Below are 27,656 nucleotides of genomic sequence, written 5' to 3' on the forward strand. Positions count from 1 at the left end.
AAGCTGAAGCCTCAATCAGCCAGAATGTTCTCTACACCTATTGCTCCACAGGATTCTCTTCACCCTCTTTCCCACTCTCTTCCTGCTCTCGGAAAAGCAACTTCATTTTAAACCCACGTACAGCTGCAGCAATTAGAGCTGATGGTGCTGTACAGATCCAGCTCTCCTGAACATCTACTAATTATGACTGAGGAGGAGAGTCACTTCCGAAGGACTAATTTTGCACTAAGTTGCATCTCCAGTGGCAACAGGAGCTGGAAACACTCAGCACATCTCCTGCCACGGGTCCTCAGGGGAACTCCCACGAGTTAACTTTGGGCTGTCACGTTCCCAGTTCATGCAATGAAGAAATGCCTCTGGAATGGGCATCACACACCTAATGGAGCCTCCTGCTCAGAGTCCCCTCCCTGCAGCAGCTCCTCTATTATCTGCAGGTCCTGCCTTAGGCTGATAAGGATACTCAGGATGCTGAATGCCAGAAGGTGTTTCTCTATAGGATAATGGGCAGAATTCTGCAGTAGGAAGCAACATGACATGAGCAAGAGGTTCCTGGAAAACCTTTGACTTTGGGGAAAGGGCATGAGGAATTCAGTCATCCTCCCCAAATTCCTTCATCAACACTCAATCCTTGGCAAGCCCCGCCAGCAGCTATAATTAGGGAAAAAAACAGAACAGAGACAATGGCTGATTCACCAGCAAGGAAACAGCACTTTTCTGGGCTTTATTTGTGAGTCAGCATCAGCTCAGTGCTGGCACGGAGGCCCTGGGTGAAGACATTTCCTGCAGCTCCCGGTGACAGGGCGGGCAGTGCCGAGCTCCGGCCGCGGCGTCGCTCCAGGGCCGTGCCACGGCGCTGCCTGTTCCGCTCCCGGGGCCGTGCCAGCTCTCCAGATGTCCCAGAGCAGCTCCTTGAGAGCAGCAGCTGTTTGCTCAATGGGCTGCTTTGGCAGCTTTGACGTGAGCATCACATCCAGCTGCTTGATTGAGATGCCAGCTCGGCAAAGCTTCTGCTGCCTCCTGCAAGGAGTGAGCTCCGGCGGGAGCCCACGCGCCAGCTCCCGGGTGGCACAGAGCCACACTGCACCACTGAGTCCTTGCTCTGCCTCACCATGGCAGCAGGAACACCATCCCCTCTGGGGCTGGAAACACTGACTTTAGTCACCCCGCACGTCCTTGGAGTAGTCTCTCCATCAGCCTTGAAACCATCAGAATCTTGGTCGGGTTTAAGGCTCTGTGGGTACCCAGGGCTGGGTTTAGCTTTGCTCAGGCTGTGCAGAACCTGCTGTCTCATTTCAGCTGCCATCACTGAAACACAACTTGGGTGATGATTTCACTCCAGAAGCCCCTCAGAACTAGGCCACTCCAATGCACTCGTGGTTTAGGAAAATCTTAACCTAAAACTAGTCAATGCTCAGTACCTCAGCATGTCAACTTTTAGGCAATTTGTGTGTAAGAAACGGGAAAGAAACCACACACATTTTTAACTGCTTAATAAGAAAGGGGAAAAACAAGTGTCAGGGAAAGAGGAAAGCTCAAAGAGCATGTCCCAGTCCCTGTGAAAGGCGACAATCTTCCCCCACATCAGGAACTGCCTATAACAATGCCATTAAAATAAAACTGAATGGTGAAAGCTACAAGTACACAAGCAAAGCCATATATATGGATTTTAATGGAGCAAGGTCATGTGGATCTTTGCACAAAGCCAGAGCTGTGCAGGGGGAGGTAATGGATGAGCTGATGCAAAAGTGCTGTTTCCAGCTGCATGACAGCACTGTTACAGCTAATGAGCCTCCAACTTTGCTGTATTGATCACCTCCCTGAGCAGGGAAGGACTCTGTGATTACATGTCCAGAGAGCAGCACGGGACTAAAAAACCACATTAGCTCCTGATGGAAGATCTGAATTGAATCTCTGTTGGTGATAAGGCCGAATTTATACCCAGACACTTCCTTGCACTCTGGGTTCCCTCATCTAATACATCACACCAGTAATATTTCCACGAATGGAGCTGAAGATCCAATGTAAGGACCAACCTCCAGATAAACACTGAAGGAGCAACTTCAGAATCATTTTCTTTCATTTTAGTCCAAGCTCTCCTGCTGTGCAGCAGCCCCTTTAAGCACCAGAGTTTGCACCTGAGATGCTACAAACAGTGGATTGGAGACTGATGAGACCCCCAGAACCGCTACCAGCAAATTCTGGTGTTGACTCTCTCTGAAAGTTTGGATCTCGCCTTTCTGAGCTTTGGCTTCCCCATTTAGAAAGAAAAAAAAACACAGAATACCTAAAGTTGGGCCAAGCAGCTCTTGTTTGCAGGGTGTGAAGAGTGATAACATTAAGAACAGCCTTCCTAGGGAACCAGCCAGTGCTATGGAATGGAACAGTCAGTAAGGACAGTTCACTGGGCACTATGACATCAAGCAATGCAAGTCTGAAAACCTACATTTAAATTCACTGCAAATAGGGTTTTCTTTTCCAGCTTATTCACTAACAGTGCCTGCCACAGTCTGGAATCAGACCACACTTCAGGGCCAGTAGGCACCAACACATTACAAACATCCAACTTTCTTCCCTCCACCACAGGCCAGATAAACCTAAACCAACGCAAACAACCAACGCTACTCCCTCTCCAAGCTGCACAGGGGGCTTTGACAGACCCGAGGAGCCTGTTTTACCTTTCCTGGTGCAGTTGCTGCCCTCGGGGTCCCTGGTGTAGCCCTCCTCGCAGCGCTCGCAGTGGAAGCCGGCGGTGTGGTAGAGGCAGCCGATGCACTCCCCGCTGTCGGGCCGGCACACGCTGGGGGAACGCGCCGGGTCCACGTTCCCGCTGCACTTGCAGCTGACGCAGATGCTGTCGGAGTTGTAGTAGCCCTTGTCACACTGGTTGCAGTTGAGGCCCGTGTAGCCCGTTCTACACTGGTCACACCTCGGCACGGTCTCGCCAGGCTCTGGGGGACACAGGAAGGAAAGCAGGGATGTGCCGCAGCCCCTCTGCAAGAGGCACGGGGATTTTTCCCACAAGGCACTCTGACAAAAATCAGCAGCACCCAAGTATTAACCAGACTCCAGTTTTTGAGCTGGAAACACAGTTTTTGAACTGCAGCAGTTTTTCTCTGTTCCTAGGGGGAAAAGCAGCTTTAGGAGTCTCTGATGCCTCACACCAGCCTCACAGAGCACTCTCAGCACGTTGCTAAGGAAAGAGATCATTACTCCTGAATATTTCCGTCTCAAACAGGCAATTTCAGAGAACAGCTGGAACTATATCGGGAATGCTTGTCATCTGCAAGAACTTTTTGGCCTATAAGAAGCCAGAAGTGCCTTGACTGCAAAACTGATTAAGGAAGTATCAAAAAAAGTTATACATATGATTATTACAGCCATGACTTCTCTCAGTTACATTGGGGAATCTCTACTTGGAGTCCCATGGAGATGTTCAGAAGCAGGCTCAGAGGTATGGATGGCTACATGGGCACCTCTCCTGGTTGCCACAGGCTCAGCAGTTTCTCTCTGCAAAATTTTGCAGGTTCTTCAGAGCAGGCTGCAGCAACACACTGGGAGTTAGACCTAGACTTTTAAGATCCCTTCCAACCTAAACCAGCTGACATGATTTTACGATTCTACGCTCCCTCCACTGCACAGCCGCTCTCACGAGAGGCAGCACAAGCACCGGGGACACGTCACAGCAGGAGCTACTTCCACAAGGTGCCCACAAACAGGAGATTCACAGGCTGTAAAAAAACACCTCACTGGGCTGATGCACTCTGAGGGGCAACTTAACAGAAGAGAGCAACGTTCATTGTGAGGAATTAGAGCAAAAGAAAAGGCTCACGTAAGCGGCAGGTGCCGGTGGATGCCACGGTGGAGCAGGGGCAGCGCTGGCAGGCGTGGGCAGGATGGGCGCTGCGGTAGAAACCCTCCTTGCAGAGCTCACAGTGGTCCCCCTCGGTGTTCTCCTGGCAGTTCAGGCAGGTGCCTGGGGAAGGGAGAGGAGCACAGGCAATGGTTCAGCAGCAGGAACTGGAGCAGAACATTTGGAGCAAGAATGCGCGTGGAGCGCTCTCAATTATCCGAGCTCACAGGTGGGTTGGGATGCCCTCTGGCCAAAACATGATCCTGGCCTCTTATGACCTTCTGATGCTCATCCCCTCGTTCCACACACACAGATCATGTGAAAAAGCAGGTGGCCCCAGAAGAGAGGCCCCACAGCTCATCACTGAAAGGTCACTGCAGGTAAACAGGGCCTACCAACGTTAAACTCTCCTCAAGGAAAGGAATTTCAGTTTGCCTTTGCACCAGTGAGATGGAATTTTGAAGCTTCAAGTCTCCCACCCCCACAAGGGGTCCCTCGGGTTTATGTCTTCGGGTTTTTTTGTGCACAGCCTCTTCCTACACCCCAGAGCTGGTGGTGAGGGGTGAGGGTGTGCCACCATCCTGCTTTGGGGACAGACTGCTCCATCCCACCAGCGTGGCTCCAGCTTCTCCATCCCCAACACAGGAGAAGGCAGCAGCGAGTCACTGACCTTCCCAGAGGAACAGAGGAGAACTGGGGGCTCACATGAGCCACCTCCCCTTCCTGGGGAAGCCCCTGAATCAGAAAGTTGACGTGCCGTGTCTCAGCAGAGGCTGTGTCCTAATGGCCTCCAAATTGCATTTTGATACCACTGTGACCAGAGAAGAAAAATCTCCCTAGTTACGAAAGCACAGCCTCTATCCAAAGCCCATCCATCACCAGGAACACGCTGTAATTCAGCCAGCTCCTCAGTGAGGTGGCAGGGAGCTGAGGGAAGCTTGTGTGATTAAATCTCAGTACCACGCTCTGCAAAGGCAACAGCCCCCTTCTGTAAAGCAGGGTGGCACAGAGCAGCATATTCACCTCATGTGAGAGCACAGATTCACTGAGCTGATCCAGCAGCGCTGCTGGGGGATGGAAAAGTCTCATATCAACACCAACCACAGGAAAAAAATCCTGATTTAGGTTAATGCTGGCTGTTAAAAAGCCCACAATAGATTTTCTTATTAATATCGGAACAGTTTGGCTCCCTCACAAGCCCAGCACACTGCATGGCTCCCGTGCCTCTCTTTCCACAGCGATGACTCTGCAGCTGAGCATCCCTGAGCCAGCCTGGAGTGTCCTTGCAGCCAATCCCTGTGCTGAGGGCAGGAAGCAAACCCGGGAAGCAGCTGATTCACCCCCAGCAGGGCGCTGACAGCACCCTGATGACTACAGACACTTGCTCGGCGTCAGCTCCCACCCACTGTTTGCTCTTCCCTCAGCAGCCTGTCAGACACGAGCCAGTGGTTTTTGTGGGAGAGATGTCAGGGTTAGAGGGGAAAATTATCTGCTGGGCTCAGTTTCTCCAGCAGCAAACCCTGATCAGCTGTTCCAGCAGGATGGATTCCTAGGACAGGGCAACTCATGGGAAGTTCATTTTCCCGGCCACAGCACAGGTGCCTTGGACTGTCCTCCACAGGCATCAAGGGGGGCATAAATCTGGAATCACACCTGCATTGTCTGCACAGTCTTGGTCATTTCAGGACCAGTGCCTTTCCCATGGGCAGAAATCACTCACATTTATCCCCACCAGCCCTGCAAAATGGCTGCGTTTCCATGAGTCAGCACATTGCTCAGCCCTGCAGAGCACGCACAGGCCTGCCATCAGGTATCACTGTGGAAAGCCTTAATAATTAATAGCACTTCTCATCCCAATAATGCCCTCAGGAAGGATCAGACCTCACAGTACCCCAGCTGGGAAGAACCAACCCACCTGATTGCACAGACACACCACGGGGTGCAAGGGTCGTGTCGGAGGAAGTGCTGTCGCCTGGGGAGCTCTCACTGCCCAGTTTATTTATTTATGCCCAGTAATTTTGAATATTCCTCCTGGACAGAGCAATGCCAAGCAGGAACCAGCTGCAGAGCCGGCAGAGGGAGCCCAAAGTACAGCATTAATGGGGAAAAAAAAAACCTTGAAAATTTGACAAAGACTACATAGAGTCGATGCAAAGCTGGGGAGGTCACACAGAGTGCAGCCTCTAAAGCAAGCTGAGTGTTCTCCTTATTTATTAAGTATCAAATCTAATCTTTAATTGACTGTTCTCTGTTCTGGTTTTGTTGGGTTCCCCCACCCCCAGATGGAGGAAAATTTAAAAAAAAAATAATAATATTTTTGTCAAATCAACAAAAGGTCATTAACCAAAATGAAGGGTTTTCATTACAATGCCATGGGCAGCGATGGGCAGCAGCAGCAGAAAGGCTGCCTGAACAGCCCCATCCCAGGGACAAGGTCTGTGCTGGGTTTTCTTTGGGTTTTGTTTCATAAATCGAAAGCAGGGAGAACACTGAGGGGGAAAAAAAAAGGAAGAGCAGATTATCCTCCTCCTTCACAAAACCCACACACCCAGCTCCAAATCAGTAACACAGCTGATGTGTGCACAGCTTTAGGGACAGTCTCATATCCTTCAATGCTGGTAGGACATAAGCACATTGAGCTCAGTAGAGGAGAGAATGCAGTAATTCATCCTCAGGGAAATGCAGTAATTCATCCTCAGGGAGCACAGATCCGGCGCCCGCCGCTAACGCCGAGCGGGATCGGGGCACCAGCACTGCAGCTGCCTGTTCCTCTGCTGCCAACACACAGCCCAGGAGGGAACACTGGGGCAGAAACTGCCCAGAAACACTTCACTTGATGGCCTCTGCCTCTCTGCCAGCTACACAAAAGCTCTGCAACATTAGTTTGAATTATTACCCCTTTCTAAGCTCCTGGATAAATATCACAGAACCACATTTCAGCTGGAAGTTTGGATGAGAATTTGGATTCTTAAGGGAGCCCTGTGGCTGAAGTGAGGGTTGCACAGGCAATCACATAACATCTCTCCTCTGGGATCTGTCCTTCCAGTGGAGATGGGAAAGTGATTAGATTCCCCTCTGCCCTCCCATAAGCTGTTCAAGCACAGGTGCCTGGACATTTGCACTTCATCAACATCTGAGTGAGAGACAATCAAAGAAACGATCTAGGAAAATGAACACGGCCAATTTATAAAAAGTGGGCAATATTAATTAGGCGCTGCCAGTTTTTTCCAGCTCTAATCCTGCTATCTGTAGCAAAATGTCCCCTTACGTCAGTGCCAGTACAGTATATATTTCCAGGTAAACAGCAGTTAAACAAAAGCTCTTAAAAAGCCCATGTTTTGTGTTTATGTAAGTGCAGAGAACAATAGAGCCCTGATTTTCGATACAGACTGCTGAATTAAGGCTCTGCATTGCAGCCTGGGGCAAAACACACAGCCTTTATTGCCTTCCTTCAAAGAGGACCAGCTCCATCCTCGCCCTGCATTTCCATTTCAGTTTTAAGGTAAAAATTTTGGGTACTTGAGGCATAAAGATGTAGATGAAGGGGATAAGAGCACAGGTGTGTGAAAGCAAACAGCAAAAACCAGAGAGAAGGAGACAGGTGAAGTCTGCAGCCCCTGCACTCACCTGTTGAGCTGTTGCAGGTCTGGGAGTGGTTGTTGCACTGACAGGGCTCACACGTGGTTTCATTAAACCTGTAATATCCGTCACTGCACTGGTCACACTTCAGGGCCGTGACACCCACCTTACACTGGCACTTCCCAGAGCTGCAGAGGGAAAAACAAACACTGAAACCTGGCTGTACTGGAAGTCATCCAAGGTATAAACCTGCGGGCAGGGTTTTGGACTTCATTCCCTCTTTTTCCTCCTTTCTGCTGGAAGCAGCACATGAAACCCACGAGCAACCGATTCCAAAAAGTGATGGGAAGTTCAAGAAAGGCGAGTCTCTGCCAAGCCAGTTGCCCCGACAGCAATTTCCAGCTGGGCACCAGAAATCATGGCTCATTCTAGAAAGCTCTGGCCCAAAGCCATCCCATTGCATCAGCCCCAGCAGATGCTCCAACAGCCCCTCTCAGTCCCTGCTCCACCGAGCACCAGCCCCGGGTCCTGCAGGACTCTGGGACACCCGTGGTCACTGTGCCTGAACAATAGCAGAGCACCCACATGGATAATGACCTCCCCTCCACACCAGTGCCGAGCAGCACCTCCCAGATTTTCGGGTGAACAGACAATTCCCTGCTCACCACCTGCTCCACCGGCTCCCCCGGGAGCTGGCACAGGATCTCAGGTGTCTCGCTCAGGTTCCAGCCAGGGCAGGTGTCAGCCACCTGCACTCCCTCCACTTCTCCTCCATGACCCCATTTATCCCTTCCACACAACACCTCCACGGATGGAGAGAGGGCAAAGCCTCTCTCCAGTTGACTTCTGCTACCCAGCAGGGCCAGGGAAGTACAAGAGAGGGTTTTCCCTTCCCCAGAGAAGGTTTCCACTCCAGCTGACCCCAGACAGAAGCTGTTTACTTGGGCACAGTGTGACTGCAGGAGGGTGGAGCCCTGCACAGCGAACACAGAGGGCATTGCTGGTGGCTGCCACGAGCAAACAAATACCAGGAGCTATAAAAAGCAAAGGTTACCCTCATTCCTTTGGCTTTCCAAGCCACTCTCTCCACACAGAGGCTTCAAACCCTTTGCTTTTATAAGCGACTTTCCACCCTGGCAGCATTTAGCTCAGCTCTCCCAGGAATCACAGGAATGGATGAAATGCTCTTTCCCATCAAGCCCTGGGCACGGCAGTGGCTCATCCCACCTGCACAAGGGGAACAGCCAACGCCTGAGCCGAGGGGCAGGGAGCACTGAGTGCCTCTCCACGTGTCTGAGAGCCCTGGGGTGACCTGCAGAGAACCTCAGCCCTGCCTGCTGCACAGGGAACCAGGACAGCAACCCAAATAAACAGGATTTGGTCTCCTCCAGGTGATGGATTTATCTGCACACGAGGCAGGTACCACCCACAGACACCCCTGCACGCTGCTGGATCTCCCTTCTTTTGGCTCTCCCCTTTATAACCTCCACCCTATTCAAACACCTTTTAAACAGCTTTGAAATACCTTTTAAATTCAGTATTTCAGGGCTTGCTGTGCCTGCACAAAGCTCATCCATTGTTCCCCCTCTCCTCCAGCTGAATAGTGAGCAAGGCACAATTCACCTCTAAAAGCCTCCAGAAGAATCTGCTGATTAAAACTAATAGAGGCTCGATGCACTGTTGATGTGTTGTTTTTAATTAAAATGCAGTAGATTGCAATGTTTGGAAGACGTTGCTTCTGTTAGAAATCAGCATAATTTAATATTTCTGTTGTTTGTTTGCTTGGCAAAGGAAGAGGAAACACCAAAACAGGGACCTCAGCCCAAGTGGCTACACAATTAAATAGTTCCAGAATCTGAAACCTCGGGCACATGTAATGGCCTGACTACAAGAAGGAAAAAGAAATATGATGTCTCCTTGCTCTCCAGACCATTATCTGGAAGGGCAGCAGGCAGATGCAGGATTCAAAGGGATGCTGGTAAGCAGCTCAGTATGTTTGACTTTTAAAGAGCTTTTCACAAGACCTGACATTAATCCAAACGTTGTCACAACGTTTAAAATAAGCGCAAACAAAAAGCAGCTTGTTTTTATTTGCTTCTGACTGCTACTGCACAGATATTCCTGTAAGAGGGCAGGGCACAGGCAGAGCCAAGCAGGGAAAAGTAACTGATATGGGAAGGAAAATATGATATTTAGCCTGAAAACGAATCTTTGGGAGATGCACCCCCTGAGCAGGGTTTTGTAGGACCAGGCATTAAAGCTGCATCATCTTCACCCTCCCTGGCTTCCTCCTGCAGTCCAGGGAGCTCAGTTTTACTCCCTCCTGTCCCTGATGAGGCCTTTATCTTAAGGACACCCTCCTCTTCCTCCTGGCTGGCCCCCTTCCACCCAGACTCCCACTTCATTTCATTAAAGGAGGTTTATTCCCCCAGTGACCCTGCTAGAGCTCAATGCAGCATTTTGGGGCAGAGTCCCTTGGTTTTACTTGTTAGCTTAAAAATAACAGGAAAGAAAGCTGTTTTATTTTTTTCTGAAGAAATAAAAAAGACTGTTTTGGAAAGTTTGGTTTGAATGCCTCTCAAGCAGACCTTTTTTCAACATGTTACACATGGCAAAGAGCCAAGTCCTGCATGTGCAAGAATTAAATCACTCAGCAAATATAAAGCTTTGCCTGTGGTCATTGCTTCCATAGAATAAAGCCCCCTTACAACACTCCTTTTTATAGCTCCAGCCCAGCAAAGACTGTCAGACACTTTTTAAAGCAAAGGTCAATGATATAAATGCATTGAAACCACAAAAAAAAAAAAATCCTGTTAACAGACCGATTGTGCCCATAAAAATCCAGAAATCTGAAAGAAAAGACCCATAGTTTAATACTTGCACAGCAAGAACTGAACTGGATTTTGAGTATCAGCCAGGAATTTCTTTTTGGGGGGAAGTGGGGGGAAGGAGGGGCAAGGGAAGAGGGAAACATTTTGATGCAGCAACATCAATTGCTCAACTCCATTTCAGATGGTGATTAACTCCAGTGAAGCCAGCCAATTTTTAGCACTTGAAAAAGAATCGATATAGAAGGATGTGTTGGGACAAAACCAGACTTCCAGTAACCAAAGTCGCCTGCCAGCTTTGGCTTCTATTAGATTTTTATGAATATACTTACTTTAGAGACCGTGTAGGTAGTGTGAATCACCAGCACATCATCCATCAACTTTATACAAGTCTCCTCATGATTAAAACCATCACCAGCACACGAGACACTGGCAGAAGGAGCCGGCAGTGATTGTTGCTTGGCAGGGACAGACCACGTGCAAGGCTGGGATCCAGCATGGAATGACCTGACCCTCCAAGAGTGGGGGCTACACACCAGGTTTGGGACCCCCCCCCCAAGGCAAGGGGGAGTTGCATCTGATCCCCCTCATCCCTCAGGCTCCATGTTATGCCTTGGGAGTAGCTGTCCCTGCAGGGAGACAGCCTGGGGCTGGACCAGGATGCAGCCACCCTGTGGACGCAGCCTGTGTCCCGCAGATATGGGGCAGAGGGTTGTAAATAAAAGCAAAATATTGGGCCAGGGAACAGCCTACACCCCAAAATATGCCTGCAAAAACTGTCTGGTTTCACTTCCACTCCCCAGAGGCCCCCTCCATTCCCCTAAAGGGAAACAGCCACAGGATGTGGGAAATCCCATCACTCGCCAAGTGATTTGTGCCACCAGTGGCAACCAAACATTCCCCATGGTGGGATTTTGATGGTCAGGGAAGGACACACTGAAGGGACAGGCTCCACCTGCGACCTTGGGCAGTGCCTTCACCTTGCACTGCTCAGCACAGGCTGCAGGAGCTCAAGGCCTCATCACAAGGGAAACAAAGCATTAAAATATCTGTGGTCTGAGACAGCCCACAATGTGCAGTCACATCTGCAAGGGGTCTCCACTCCTCCTCCACAGAAACATCCTGACTTTAACTGGGACATGACAGGCACAAGATGGATGGGAGGATAAAGGACCATGGCCTTAGGGGCTGTTGGGAGACAAGCTGTGCATAGTTAATGGTGTAACAGAAAACCCTTAGCAAGCTTCAATCATCTATTTTCTTCCTTTTTTTTTTTTCCCAAGGAGGAGGGAAGGGAGAAATTAATTTTGAATATTTTCCCAGACACCAGAAAATCCTGGATGCCCAGATCTCAGTCACAGCCCAAGGACTGCCTGACAATGTCAGAGCCAGCAGAAACAGCACAGCACCAAGCTTTTGTGCCTTTATTTTTAAAACATAACAGACTGGTAAGATTTTGGGGTAGAGTCAGACAAGGAGGGAGCTTCCATGGGTCCCAAACCCTGTGGATGAGCCCTGCAAACTCCCCCCAGCTTTGAAGAACAGTTTTGCCAAATACATTTATCATCTTCTCCCTGAAGCACAGAGAACACCTACACACTCCACAGCTCAGCACCAACCAGGACCAGCCCCAGGAGAGACGGTGAGGGGCCATTCCCCAGCCTGGTGGCATCTCCAGCTTCTTCTCCACCCCATCCCCTCCCCTTTCCCTTGGAAACCTTCAATGACAGCCATGCCCATCATTCATCCCAGCAGGGCCCAGAGGTGTTCCTGGAACAGACACAATTAACAGCAGCAACAGCGTATGAATGAGGAAAATCACGTTGAGCTACGAGCATCTGTAAAACAACCCCCATGAAAAGGCTTTGTCACACTTTGATGGGATAAGACAAAAGGATTCTGCACAAGATTAGGAGGATTCAGAAGGGATGTCTCTAAAAATGGTGTGTTCCTCCAGCGAGCTTGGTTCCTTTAGTGCTGATTTTCTGTGATGTCTGACAGCAGCCAGGGGATGAATCTCTCTTATATTTTCCTGGGTTGCGTGGAAAAGTTAACATTTGAAAGCTAAATGCTCCAAGACACTTTGGTGGAAAACCAACAGTGTTAACACTCAATCAAAGAATGATTTAGGTTGGAAAAGTCTCCAAGATCATCGAGTCTGACCTGTGACCAACCCCCACCTTGTCACCCAGCCCAGAGCACTGAGAGCCACTTCCAGTCATTCCCTGAACACCTCCAGGGATGGGGACTCCACCACCTCCCTGGGCAGCCCCTTCCAATGCCTGAACACCCTTTCCATGAAAAAATTCTTCTTGATGTCCAAGTTGAACATCCCCTGGTGCAGCTGGAGGCCGTGTCCTCTCATCCAGAGGAAAGCACAAAGCCCTCTAAGGCATGAGCTGATCTTCCTTTAGGTCACTTGATTTGAACATCAGCACGTGGGGAAGGGGAGAGCAGGAAAAAGCCCCACGTTGGGTTTCTCCTCCCCTCTGCCTCAGCTCAAACCAAAGCCCTGGCAGCCGAAGCAGCTCCGTGGGAGGGTCAGTGGGGCCAGGGCTGAGCCCCCACTCAGAGCCCCTTTGTGGAGGGCAGAAGAAGTGGGGCTTTATGGGGGCCAACACTGGCCCATTGTGCGCCGCATTCCTCGCTCCGTGCCGGGGGACCGCGGCTGTTTGTGTGGCAGCCCTCGGCTGAGCAGGGACACTTCACAGCTCTGAAAGGCCACTCTGTGAATGTCAAAGGGCCACCTTGTCTGGCCACCGCCGCCTCCGCAGCCCCGGCTCCCCCGCCAGGGAAAGCCGGGAATCTCCAGCCCCGGGGCTGTGCTGCCTCCTCCGGGGGCCCTCCCGGCACCACCCACCAGGACCAAGGGGGCTGGGGAGGGAGGGAGGGAGCGATGGGCAGACCCTGATGGCCCTGGAGAGCAAGGCTGGATGGGGTCCGTTATGGTTTCCATAAGGAAGAGCAACAAAAGTTTCACTCACTGCAAAATTTCAACCCCAGATGGTGTGTCCTGGTTTCTCAGAATAAGCCCTGGAGATCATGGCAACGCAGGGATGGGACAGGAAACCTCCATGCAGAGAAGGACACATCAGTGAAGATGGCAGGGAAACAGGGCTGGTCCCTACTGGACACACCAGTGGTCCCTCCATCCCCCAGATCTCTGCTCAGGCAGCAGCAGAAGACAGGCTGGAGCAGTGCCTGAAGTCAGGCTGGGCAACAACCCCAAACCAGAATCCAGCCACAAGAGCTTAAATAGTTGAGCCAATACTTTTTTTTTTTTGAGGGCAGTCAGTGTTTGCCAGAGCAGCAAAGACTGCAGCAGAACAACACAGGAACGGTAAAGCCTGCTGGAAAACCCACAAAATAACAGGATTTCTGAGAAGCCACAATTACCATAGGGGAGATGATAACAATCCACCTTTCCCTGCTGCTGTGTCCAGTCACTCATTCATTTCCTATCCCTGTCTGCAACCGAATAAAAAGGGGTGCAGGTACAAAATTTACCTGATGTAAAGGATGCAAGAGGCTGAAACAGGAGAGAGATTTAGATAATTAAAGCATGCAGAAAAATAGGCTCTAACAGGGTATTCTTCTGCTTTTCTGACGTCCACATGTAATAATTTCCGCTACAAAACAAGATCTGTTCTCTGCAGAATGATGCTGACAAGGCATTACTGGGAGATAATGAGCCACCAGTTGTGCTCAGCTGATCTATAAAGGGGAGAGTAGCCTTTCTAAAGGGAAAAAAGAGGTGCCTTTTTGTCTGGTTTTTTGGGGGTTTTTTAAAGACAAATCCTTAAGGACTTGAGCTCCCAAGGTCATCTCTCCAAAGGGGAGCAGTGCCCAATGTGGTTTTACTGGACTGATGAAGTACAGCAGAATGGAAATACAGATCCACGCGAAGAAGAGACATTTCAGAAGTGTGATGACACTTCAAAGACAGAAAATGAAGGTTTTTATCTATGCAAAATGAGAACTCCATTGCTTCCCCCAAATAACCTCCTGGGGTTGGGATGGGCAGCAGTCCCGGGAACATGAAGCTTCTCTGATCTCAAACCACAGCCTTGAGCACCCTTCCTGTGCAGGCTGGTGGAGCTCCACAAAAACCTTGAATTGCAATGGATCTGCATTTCCTGGCTAACCAAACAACATCAAACTCTGCTCCACATGATGCTCAAGGTGCCTCCAGACTGTGACCCACCTGGCTGCCTCCCAACACCATCAGGACCAGTGTTCCTTACTGCTTCTCTCCCCTTGATCTCTTTGGCACCTTCCCACATCCCACCAGCTCCACAATCCCAGCTCCCTGCCCAGCTCCCCCAGAAACCCCAGTCCTTATTCAAAGGCCTCAACAAAGCACATTGTCCAGAGCTGCTGACCTTACCCTCACCAGCAAGGCTCTTGCAAACCCCCATGAGCAGGGGTCACAAGATCAGCCTCTCCACACAGAATCCCACCACAAAGGCAGCACACAGGGATGGTCACTGCCCTCCCTGCTCAGCCTCTGAGTATCCCTGCTCCAGGGGACAGCCATGTCCAGATGCTCTCAGGGACACTCTGCCTTCTTTCTTTTTAATATGGACATGATGTCCCCTCGAGGGGGCAAAACATCTCTGAATTAACACTTGGACATTTATATGCATGTTATTCTTTTTTCTCAATGGAAATGAGCGACAGGAGCTGTCTCTTGTAAGATTTATGCCAAGCCTGCAGCACAAACCGTGCAGGAACCAGGAGCACAGAGCTGTCTCCACAGCCAGCAGTAAAGAAAAGCTGCTCAGACAGCACAGGAGCAGAGCACTGCACCCTTGGGTAGTGGGTTTCAGCCTACAGGAACCAAAGCTCACATCACCTCCAAGCCTCTGCTTCCCATTGCCCTTCTGCTTGTGGGGAAACTGAGGCACAGGCAGAGGGAGCAACCTAATCCACAGATCCCAGTTTAACATCATCTGTTTTCACTTGGGACAATGGCAGCAAATATGTGTGTTTAGTCTGCAGCTTTTTTAAGGAAGTGGAAAAATTTTAACCCAGTTTAGATTGTTAACCCAGGTTTAGGTAAACCACAAGGCGAAGCTGTGCCAGGGGAGGTTTAGGTTGGGTTTTAGGAAAATATTCTTCCCCCAGAGAGTGGTTGGACACTGACCAGGCTCCCCAGGGCAGTGGGCATGGCCTCAAAGCTGCCAGAGCTCAAGGAGCATTTGGACAATGCTCTCAGAGACAGGGTGGGATTGTTGGAGTGTCTGTGCAGGGCCAGGGGTTGGACTGGATGGTCCTTGTGGGTCCCTTCCAACTCAGAATATCCTGTGATCCTTGAAACACCCCCCAGCAGCCACAGCTCTCCTCTTGCTCAGTGGCACAGGTCATGGTGCACCAAAAGTTGTCTCTCCTAGAACCAGGGTAAATTAGTTTAAAACACAAAACCTCCCAGGGAAATGGGGAATTGAGGCTGAGCCCTTCTGCCAGGCAGCAGCTTCTCATAACACCATCTCCACTTCACAGCTCTACTCCCCCATGCACATCCCAAATCCTGGGGTGCAAGAGCACCCACACAGGGACAGCTGCTTGTGGGCTAAACTTGCTGCCTCCACAACTGCAGGAAAAGCAAAGCCACAAAGGCCTACCCTAGGAAAGCCTCGGGTGAATGACTTGCAGGAGGTAAATCAGGGTCATCCCAACTCTCCCTCCCTGCTGGGGAACACAGGGAAACCCCACACCAGCACCCAGCAGATGAGCTGCCAGGGCCCCACACCACTGGGCTGCCCTTGGCCAGTGTTTGCAGCCCCATGTGGGGATGGGGCAGGGCTGGCAGCGAGGTCAAAATAAATAAATCAAAAACTGCAGAGTCATTTGACACCTCCTGCTCCCCAGGAGGGTACCACATGCTGCCTCATCCAGGCTGGCCTCATCCTGCTCCTTTAAATCCATCAGCCAGACGACAGGTTTACACGGGAGAGTTATTTTGGTGTGTGTTGAAAGAGCTGTGCCCGCAAGGCTCCTCACACCAGGGCACAACAGCTGTGAAACTAAAAGGCTTTCTCAAACCAAACCTCTTCCCCCTCAGCCTGCACATCACAGGGCTGCTGAGGGAGCAGCTGCTGTGCCATGACTCAGATGGGGACACGAGTGGCATTTGGGGCAAAGCTGTGCAGGGCACAGAGGGCCAGAAACACTGCAATGAGCCCCAGCACTCCCACTGCTGCTGGGGCTGCAGACCATCAACCCACCTTTGCTGCCTCTGGCTTGGCCCCCTGCCCAGCCTTGGGGAGCAGGAGATGAGAGTTCAGGCACAGGACTCTGCTCACATGAAGTAAAAAGGAAAAACAAATGCCCAGGGGTGCAAGGCTGGGAGATTTGGGCTGGGCAGCCCAGGCACAGTGACCTTCTCCAGCAGCATCACCTTCACCTTTGCCTCCTCCACCAGGAGGGAGGTTCCTCCTTCCTCAGAGGACACAGAGACAACTCAGCTTTCGACTCCAGGTGCCCAGAAAATGGTGTGAGATGCAGCTGGTGGGGGCAGCTCCTGGCTGGAGCTACATCACCATGGGCTGGGGCCACTACCAGCCACTCTCCCCTCCCTGTCCTCATCCGCAGGGCTTTGCAGCAGGAGCTCTTCCAGCTCAGCCTGTGCACCCAACATGAGTCACCATCCTCATTCTCCACTACTCTGACCTTGACCATGGCCCTTGAAACTTCAGCTTCGTTCCCCACCCTTCCTCTATGGACTATGAACACTTCCAGGCCACAGCTATCTTTAGCAAGCATCTGCACAGCATCCAACCCAGAGAAATGTGGTTTTATCCGAGGTTTCTAGGCGTTAACCGCAACAGGGACAACTCACTCCCCCTCTCTGAGCAGCCCAGGACTCCATCCAGCCCCACAGCAAGCTCCAGCTTCAACCACACACAGCTTTTCATCTAACAAAAAAACCCACCCAAACCAGAGCACAGAAATACTTTGCCATCTCAGAGGGGGATCTCAGTGGATCTTCCCAGATAATCAAATTTAAACCACCACCAAAACAGACCTTTGATTAGCAGCCATGGAGGCCATTCATAGCGACAGCATGTCAGGTCAATGTGCACTCCCAAAATCAACTCTGTGCCTCGGGAAAGGGATTTCTTTCTATTTTTATTTGACAGTCTGCATTTGAGGTCTAGTTAACAAACAGCAGACTTGGGTTGCCATCTGGCCGGCCCGAGAGCGTGCCGAGAAATAATACTAATAATCATCATATGGTGGTGCTTTAAAAGGCAGTTTTACAAAAGGCTGGGCAAGCTGATTGAAACCTATGAGGCATGTTTTGTGTGCCCCGAGGGCTTGGCCTTCAGGCACTTTGCCTCTCCAATCAGCTTCCCCTCAAAAAGGGTCAGAGTCCAGAAATCACGCCGCTGTTTCACCCGGAGACTGATCTGAACGGCGGCCGCTTCTCTCTGAGGGCAGCACGCAGGAATTCACTTGTGCAACCTGGAGTTGGGCTGGTGCTTCATTAATTAAATAAATAAATAATGGAGCTTACAGGATTTTTCATGTCAACAAAGCAGTAGCTGGCTGCTGGTGTTGGGCAATGCCTGCGTGCCTCATCCCGAGCAGGGACTGCCCGGAGGGACACGCGCCGCTCCTCCAGGGACTCGACAGCAGACACCCAGGGTTTCCAGCACCAGAGCCAAAAATCTCATTCCTGGATTCACACTGCAACGCAGAAGAGGTTCTCCCACCCATCAGGGCATATCCCGCTCTGGGACCCACATCCCTGATGCATCCCTGCACCCATCCCAGCAGCACACAGGCAGGAGCTGTGTCCAGCCCCAGTGTCCCACTTTAACACAACAGAAACGAGGGGAGCATTTGCCCCACCGGGCTTTGTGTCCCACTCCATTTTCCCATACACATCACTACGCACAAGGCTGCCCATCTTGCAGCCATTCTGATGCCCCCAGCCCTACAACACAGACAACTGACCTAATTTTCCTCTTTTTAAAAACACCCAGAGGTCATCTCTGTCTGCAGCAAAACCCCACTGAGCCGGGAAGAGAAACACAGAGCGACCTCTGTTAGCAACATCCCCCCTCCCCAAATCTTCCTCTGCATTTTGCCCTGTGCTGTCTCTTCTAAATGGCTGAGAATGAGAATCTCCCACATCCCTCAAGGCTGTGAAATGGTGCTGAGGAGAAGCTGGGGAGGTCCCTGCCATTCCTGGGCGCACACACGCTGGGGTGTGGTGTGATGGCTCACTACATGCTCCAGCTCCACCTCATTCTCCTTCACAACTCGAAGCATCTCACCTGAAGTTCCCAAGGGCGTTTCTTGGCTCGCCCCACACAGAGAAACGTGGAGAGACATCACACATGTCCGTGCTTCACCCACTGCCCAGTGACTCAGAGCTGGGGCAAGAATGCTCCCTCCCAGTTAACCCAGTTGCTCCAGCAGTGCTTTCCCTCCTCTCCCACCTCTCAAAGATAAGATTTGCCCAATTTGCCTTTCCAGTAGATCTGACCAAACTCACACTTTCAATACTGTGGCAAGCCCTGATGCTTCCAGGCACATCTTCCCAAACCCAAAACAGCTACTAAAAAAAAAAAAAAAAGTGAAAAACTCCATACTTTCCACCCCCAAGAATCACCTTTTTTAGTAAGAAGGTCACTCCAGTCAACTGGAGTGTTACTTTTAAGTTCCGAATTCTCAGAGCTTATGCAAGCAGAAAACTGCAGCATTGAAACAAAAAGGAAGGACATTAACAGAGGGCTTGGGTGTTTGGGAAAAGATAATGTATAAAATAATTACAGGCAGCATGTCCCTGCAGAGCATTTCGACTCTGACTCAGCCTCAGCCTTGGCAGGGAAGTGCAGGTGTTTAATACACGCTGAGCCCAGACCAAACCCTAAAAGACAGAAAGGCAGCAGGAGCCTGGGAAGGCTGGAAGTCACTGCAGGGTGGTTTGCTGGGATCTCCAAGGACAGAACTTGCAGCCTGCTGCGTGTGAGCAAGAGTTGGGGACCCAACGGGTCAGGCTGCTGCTCAGTCCGTTCTTGCAGGGACACAGAGACACCCCCAAATCAGCCACGAACCTCTGACAACCGACAGATCACCGGCTGGAGGAAAAATAATTGCGTGCCAGCTTTTAAAAGGCAAGATGTGAGGGTGGGTGAGGTGAAATGAAGAGGAACACATTCATTATACAAGAGCTCGAAGCATCAGCTCCGGTGACTGTAAAGCCCAGGCAAGGCAGGAGCCCACTCTGTGGTCAGTCTGCTGCTTCCATCCCGAGGCTCGGCAAGGGCAGAGCACAAAGCTTTGCCTGCCTCTGGCATAATGAATATCCTTTTGCAAAATAAACCTCTCCAAAGCCCCTGTGCTCCACCCCGGCCTCCCCTCCCCAGCTGAGGCGTGAAAGCCGCGCTGTCCGACAGGGACTATGGGATGCACAAGGCATTAGAGGAGAGGTTCTGCTTCCGTGCAACTCAGAAATGCAAGTCAACTCCCTTGGGGGCTGCCAGGGTTTTTGCCACAGCTATGGATATTTTTATAATCCAGCCCTTGAAAGGGGAAGAATAATCTTCATGAGTTTTTATAAGACCAGCTTCCTTCCTGCCTTTTTTTTTTTTTTAATTTTTCCTTTAAACACTCACACCAGACGACAAGATTCATTCTTGCCCGATCCCGAGTCCCAAAACACCCCCCAAATCCCAACGCCACGCGCACAGGCCCCGCAGGAGGGACGCCTGGCCTTACTCACTGGTCACACTGGGCACTGCTGGAGCCGGTGGGGCTGCAGGCACAGGGCTGGCACCTCTGGGTGTCCTGCTCCAGGTAGAATCCGTGGGCACAGCTCTCGCAGCGCAGCCCCGCGTACCCGGAGAGGCACCGGCACTGCCCCGTCGTGCGGTTGCATTCGGACACACCAACACTGCCCACAGAGCTGCAGTTGCACGGATCTCCTGCAAGGGAAAAAGAAACACATAGAATCACAAAATAGGGTGGATTGGAAGAGAACTTAAAGTTCATCTTGTTCCATCCCCTTGCCATGGGCGGGGACACCTTCGATCAGACCAGGTGGCTCCAAGCCCCATCCAACGTGGCCTTGGACACTTCCAGGGATGGGGCAGTCACAGCTTCTCTGGGCAACTCATGCAAGGGCCTCACCACTCCCTTTGTGCACCCCAGGTTGGAAACTTCATCACTGGAAGGATGATGTTTGCTTTAAAATGTTGAGAGCACACTGGGGTTTGAAACCCCATGGTTTGTTCTTCAAATCTCTCTCTAAAGAAGAGTTAGAAGATTACAGGTACAACTACCTAAAATACACATTTATTTTATATATATATATATATATGTAACTGTATCTAATGTCTGTGTGTGTATATACACCCATATTCACCCTCATGGTTGTCTGGTTCCATCATTCCAGGACCACACTAGCTGTGTAATATTAGCATAAAATCAGCAACAGGTGGCAAAATCATTAATTATAAGATTCTCCATTTCACACCACTGGAAAACTCCTGCTTTACCAGCAGGATGGTCATTATGGTGCAGGACACACACCAACACAATGAACTGGAACCAGCATCTCCCATTCCTGAAGAAGGGATATAGAATCCCCTGAAAATCTGCCCTCGAGGGAGCACTGAGCACATGAAAACAGCTTTAAAAACTGGGGGGATGGAGTTGTGGGCAGACAGAGACCTCCACCACCTAAACCACAACATGTGAGCAGGGACAGCTCTGCAGACCCACATCTCTGCTTTGGGGACACTGTATTTACAGGGGTTCTGGAAAGCACACACTGAGCAGCTGCTTTTTTTAAGAGAGAAGCAAATCTTTTGATCAAGTGATGAATTCCCAGTCCCCCCGCACGTTATTTCTCATAATACTTTAAAGCCCCAAATGCACTGAAGAGAACAACCCTCTCCCCGGCAATTTGTTTCTGCCAAGAGCTTTATCTCCGTTCTTTCATTGCAAAATATTTAGTGCCTTAATAATTTAAAGTATTTCTCTGCCAAGAGTGAATTATAAACAAGGATTATTTGCAGAAATAGCGCATAAAGTATCGGGGGCTTTACGCAACTGCTGGTGTTTGTTATTCCCTGAGAAGGGCCAGTGTTCAGGGCACTGCATGGAGAGGGGAGAGGCCGGGTCCCCATCCCAAGAAAACATGATTTGAGCTTTAAATCAAGTTAAGAAGACCCAGCACTAATGCTCTGTATCAGCACAAGTATTTCAGATTATTTAACACTGATGTTGTGCCCCAGTCCAATGGAAAGGGCCTCAGCAGGTGCCACACCAAAAACCCAGCGACCAGATAAAGATGAATTTATCAATCTGTGAGTAATCTGAAATCAGACCACACTGAAGACCTCAGTGTATCTTTGGAGCCACAAGCCATAAGGTCTCCTCATCACAGCAGTGAGTTTTCAAGGATTGCTAGGAGCCATGTGGGAAGGATCCCACTCTCCCCACAAAGGGACTGTGCAGAAGCACCTGGTTGTTAAACAGCCCCCCAGAGCTTTTCCTTGTCATCCATTTTCTTTCAATACACAAAGAAATATGAGTTATTTATCTCTGTTACTCTATCACAGGATCCCCACAGAAGTCTTGTTGTCCCTATACACCTGTGAAATTGCACCATTTCCTTCAATCCAAACTAGCAAATAGGACAAACACCTCAAGATCTGCAATTATCCACTTCAGCAGCCACTTCACATAATGAACCAAATTCCCAGTTCAATTATCCAGAACCTTATCGATTTGGGCACTTGGGCTTCCCCCTGCCAACAGATGCCACGACAACTTGTTGAGCAAAAGCACTTTGGAGTTTGTCAAACGTGCATCAAAACAAATTTCCCTTTCAAAGCTCATTACGTGCGGTGCCATTAGACCTGCCAGACTTGATTAAGACAAGAAAACGAGCATCATACCCCTTCTAATGGCATGGGAGGCACTCAGAGGGCAGGTCCCACACAGGGTGATGAGCTGCTCTGTGTGGAGACCACCCCTGTGCTCCAGGAGCATCACAGCCAGAGCCACCCGAGACCATCCCGACACTCCAGTCGAGAGCTGAAGCTCGGTTGGGAAGCTATAGGTGATACAAGTTGAATTCCCATTGGAAGTGCTGCCATCCTGCTGGAGTGATGGGGAAGAGCTCCCCCATGCCAATGGGGACCACTCAAAAGCACTGCCCTGCTCCTGCCCTTACCATCCAGCAAATCAGCTCTGCAACACTGGCTCCTCAGGAGAGCAAGAAATGCTGCAATAATCCAAACTAACACTGGCAAAAGCAGCTTTTTGTTGGGAGGCTGGTGAAAGTCCAGCTCCAGCTGCCTTGGCAGCACCAGAGGAGGCTGGTTCTGCTGGTGATGGGGGCACAGAACTGAGCCCATCTGGTGCAGAGGCCGCAAAATCACCCCCGAGTGCATGATAAGGCACAACAGGGCATATACAGAAGATGTGCCCCAAAAGGGTTGTTTGGGGGAGGTTGTTGCCTCCCCCAAACCTCCCCAGAGATCTCTGGGGAGGGATGGTGGTCCCCATCAGGGAAGCAGCATCACATGTGGTCCCCACCCACCCCAAATGCACCCAGCTCAGCTCACACGTCCGCTTGTCTGATGCAACTCCAAAAACGCCCCGAAGCCCCCGAGGTCGGGTAGACGAGGAAGGAGATCCAGACACAGCACTGAAATCCATCGCCTGGCACAGCATCGAGGTCGAGGCTCGACATGATGATGTACCAGACTATGAACACCCGAGGCCTAATTTAAAAGGCACTTTGTTGTCCCGACAGCAGCCGGGCTCGAGAAGGCGAGAACGGTCCTTCAGCCAGATAACGAACATCTGCCCTGGACTCTGGGAACACAGCACAGATGATGAGCACTACAGAAGAAAATCAGGGAACATTGTCCTGGCTCCCGGCCATATCCTGGCTTTTTGGAGCCTTTATTCAGTTTTCTCAAGCAAATGTTTTGCTTTTGAAGGTTACCTTCAAAAACACCTCACTGAGAGCTTTTGTGAACACAAAGGAACGAACGAGGGTGGACAAACCCCGGAACTGTCCCACTCCAGGCTGCTCAACCACAGCTGGAGGTATTGTGTTGAGGTTGGGATAACACCATCAGCAAGGGGAGCCAAGGGCAAAGACCTCCCAGGGATGGGGCACTAGTCCAAGCTCTGACTCTCCCCAGCTTGCTCTAGTGACTCACCCTCACCCTGCCTCAGTTTCCCCATCTTAGGGTGTTCACCCACCCCTAGGGCCTCCAAGCCCTGCTCATCTCTGCCTGTTTCCCATTGCTAAACCATCCAGGTTCCCCTTCCCTCCCCACAGAGCACCACACAACAGCTCAAAGCACGTGGTTATCACTGATAAAACCCACCACCTTTGCTCGTGATGGCATTGATAGGCTTTAATTAATTAACAGCCCCATGACGTTTTGAGGTGCCAGAATAGAGGCACCATAAAACTGCGTGTCACTGCCACATGTTCCCCCTTCAAACAACCCAAGCACCACTCCCTTCAGGAACAACATTTAACCTTCACTTGTCATTGCTTAGAGGCAGGTGGAGTGAAAGGGAAGGTTCCCCATTTGGGAACAACAAGGGGCACTGTGTGGGACACAGATTTAATATGCAATTTCAGCCACCCCAACCTCAAATTGATTAATTCTTTTTATGCAAAAGTCATAGGTTACCAATAAACTGGAGAATAGATACTGATTAGATCCACACCATGGCTGTAAGCAGCACTGACACAACCAAGAACCTCCAGGTTTGCAGGTACCCTGTAACCCCTCAGTGTGGCCACCTCAAGCTCAGTGCCAGCCCCCCCAACATGGATCTCAGCCTCCAAATCCTACCCCAATGCAAAACCCAACTCTGCAAACCCCAGCAACACCTCAGCCTGCACCAGGTCCATCGTCACACCGTGTTCCTTCATCTCCCATCCCCTCCCAGTACTTAAACAGGGTTTGTTCCAGAGGAAAAATCCTTTCTCAAATTATTTTTTTTCACATCCTTTCAGCTTTGCAGTGTTTTAGGTCCTAACACATATTTTAAGCGTGATTCCTTCTCCCCTCCAAGCCACTTAGTGAATGAATAATTTAAAAACGGGTGAAATATTTACAAAGGGCTAAAGAAGCCAACACTGTGAAAAGCACGAAGGTCTCTGTGAAACCACATTTGCTGGGGACATCCTGAAACAGTGCAAATCCTGACCAAACTCACCTACTCTCTGGGAGCCAGCATGGAAAAATCCAAGATGCACATTTTTTTGTTATAAGAATGCGCAGCTGTAAGAGCAAGGGAAGTCCCAGGGATGCTATTTATTGTCCTGCTGCAAAAGCACCCTCAAGGAGACAGACATTCTCTGTTCTGTGGAAAAGATGAAGGAAAAAAAATAATATATTTAACCTGGAGGTGCTGTTGTAGGTTTGGGTGGTATCACAGCCACGGTAGCACTGCAGCCAACACACAACTCAGCAGGAATCTCACCTCCCAAACACCCCACAAGTATTCTGCTGGATTTAAACCAGCAGGAATGATGCCAGGAAAGGGGCATCTCCTGCCATTTCACAGAATCATTAAGGCTGGAAAAGATCTCCAAGATCACAAGAGTCCCACCTTTGACCGATCACAACCTTGTCACCCAGACCAGAGTTCCACGTCCAGGAACACCTCCAGGGATGGGGACTCCACCACCATTTGATGGTAGGGGCAAACCAAGAAGCCCCCACCTGCTCCCTCCCTCCCCTGCACACTAAGGTGAGCAGCCCAAAGCCCAGCCCTAAGGCTGGAGACACCTCCTTCTTGATTACAGAAGGTTTGTAGTTACCCTGGGTTTATACCAACCTCCCTTCACACCACTCTGACCTCCCAAAACCAGCTTCAACTCAACATCCCACTCACTTCCACAGGGAGGATGAAGCCACTGTATCCACTGCACACAACAGCATCCCATTGCTGGAAAGGCTCTGTTTTGGGATTAATTCAGCAGTTTCCCCCCTCTCCCTCAACCCCATACTTCATTCCCAAATTCAAGCCCTACCTTCTCTCCCTTCTCTCTCATTTCCCCTTCTCAGTCCCTCTCCAGGCACCATATTCCTGACAACACAGGAATAAAGGGATCAGGCAGCAGGTTTAAAAATCTATCCAAGGTCATTTCCTTTCCCCCTGTAATTAAATTGTGGAACTCATTGTCAGGGGATGTTCTGGCTGCCAGAAATACCTACGGCTTCAAAGGAGGACTGGAAAAGCTCACAGAGGACAGGTCTGCTGGTAGCTGTTAAACACAAGGATCTGGAAGAAGCATCCTGATGGGAAAGTCCCTGAAATGCTGGCTGCAAAAAGTCAGGACTATGCCCTGCCCTCTTGGCATTTTCTTCTGGCCAGTCTTGGATGGGTGAAGCTTTGCCCTGAGCCAGGTTGGCAGTTCTGATTTGCTCCTCTTTTCCACTGCTCGAGGATGGTGGAGGCTCCAGTTCCTCCCCCTAAAACCCACAAATCCCCCTTAAAGAGTTAGGCATGGCTTTTTCCACTGGGAATTTTCTCTTAGTACAGCCAAAGGCACAGCTGTGCTGCACCACTGCTCTTTCTTTCCCCCTTGCCTCTCAACGGGCTCTTTCTCTTACCCCCAAGAACTCACTTCATCCCCTCAGTACAATCCACTGATGGGATGAAAAGGGCAATGGGATGAAGGTCAGGACAGTACTGTCCCAGCATGGGATAATGAGAGTATCCATGAGCTGATTGTTAAAAGAGAAGGTCCTACTTTACACAGCCATTGTAAAACAATTTACTGAGCTCTAGCCCATTCCTTCCACACCTCCAGTCTAGCCCTGGACTGGTATTTGTGTTCAACTCCACCACTCCTCGCTTGAATGCAACCCCACTGATGCTGTGAGTGCAGGAGCTGCTGTTATCCCAGTGCAAGGATGCTTTGGCCTCCAACCTTCCCCCACAGACTGCAGCAGATCTGAGAGGGCACAGCCTGGCTGAGCTCTCCCACAGGGAGCTGAGGAACATCTGCCACGGGCTAAGAGCTCCTGCAAGAACAGGATCAGAGATGAGCTGATGCACTGTGACTTCCTAAAGAGAAGTGTTCTGCCAAGTCCCAGGACTCATTCCCATCTAGACAGCACTCAGCACAAAATAATAGTCAACTCTTGCATCACGAAGGTGCATTAAAGTGCTCAGACCTGTAATTTACTCCCAACTTGAGGCTACAATGCAAAGCCAGACTGGTAGGAAGAGTATCTCTGCCTACCCCAAAAAAAATTTATACAGATATAGGAGTGTCTTCTGCTATTTAGCATTCACTTATTACTGAGTGCACCAGATTCAGGGCACTTATAGACTCCACCAAGCTCTGGGCACTGCAGAGTCAGGTGTGCTGGTGGTGAAGAGAACAACAGCATTCACATTAATACTGTTAAGAGCTTTACAAAAGTCACTTGTGCTGTTCCAATAAAAGGCTTTTATGGGTCAACAAGGGGAAAAATACAAGAATTTCTCAATGCTCATACACCACTTGTAATGTCATTAAAAGATTAAACACACTTGTTGAGGAAAATTAAATCAGATTAAATCTCTCTCTTATCACTTGGAAAGAAGTACGAAGCCAAGGTCCCAACTCTTGGGGGTCACCACAAGCACTTTCCATCAGCATGAAGCAGGCAGGGCTGGGGCTTCAGCCAAACTCCAGCTCAGCCCTAACAGTGTCACACTTCTGCCACTCCAAAGGGATGGGGCATCGCTCCCCACCACAGCTCACAGTCCCCGTCTCCCTCAGCAAACCCACCCTCAGACCCTCCCCAAATGCACAGGCTGCTTCACTCCCTGGCATTATTCTTATTCCTTCCCTGCACCTGCAATGAACATACAGGCATTTGGTTACTGAGGAGTTCCTGAAACCTTCTCCACACAGAGGAATTCTGTTGGTTTTTATTCCTTTTTGTTGCTAAACAAGTCAGTAACCTGTGCGGGGAGCTTTGAACCTGCTCATTCCCCCGTAAACGTGCTTTAAAAGTCAGACTCACAGGTGTAAAGCTGTCTTGGGAGACTAAAGGATAAAGCCCTGCAAACATTAGGGAAAAAAAAACCGAAAAAGTAAAATATGGATTCTCATTAACTTTATATTCCTCCTGCACTGGGAGATCCCCGTGTCACAGCACAGCTGGGGCACAACACCTGAGGAGCTCCTGTGGATGGGACAAGGCGATGTCAGGGGGAGCAGGAGTGGTCCTGGAGTCATTAAGATGGAGGTTATAAGGCAGAAAGCTGTGCAGGAGGGATTGCACAGCTGCAGCCGAGGAATTATTCATTCCTATATAACAATAAATTTCCATACGCAGACAAACCCTCCGGGTCTCTTACGAAGCAGACTGTGTACAAAGAGGAATGTGGCCCTAAAA

The 27,656-nt window shown here is 50.2% G+C and overlaps 1 protein-coding gene across 1 annotated transcript in view; it reads right to left on the reverse strand.

Annotated features, from left to right (window-relative positions):
• Positions 1 to 27,656, reverse strand: part of MEGF9 (multiple EGF like domains 9) — a 50,208-nt gene that overhangs the window by 6,032 nt on the left and 16,520 nt on the right. The window contains exons 3-6 of the mRNA XM_039388462.1: positions 19,994 to 20,195; positions 7,478 to 7,617; positions 3,830 to 3,973; positions 2,676 to 2,948 (exon numbers count right to left, since the gene is read on the reverse strand). Of these exons, the coding sequence (XP_039244396.1) occupies positions 2,676 to 2,948; positions 3,830 to 3,973; positions 7,478 to 7,617; positions 19,994 to 20,195 (759 nt within the window). The remainder of the gene's footprint in view (positions 1 to 2,675; positions 2,949 to 3,829; positions 3,974 to 7,477; positions 7,618 to 19,993; positions 20,196 to 27,656) is intronic.

This window comes from Pipra filicauda, unplaced genomic scaffold, assembly GCF_003945595.2.
Source record: "Pipra filicauda isolate LSUMZ 115617 unplaced genomic scaffold, ASM394559v2 scaffold121_size3267253_pilon, whole genome shotgun sequence".
Lineage (NCBI taxonomy): Eukaryota > Metazoa > Chordata > Aves > Passeriformes > Pipridae > Pipra > Pipra filicauda.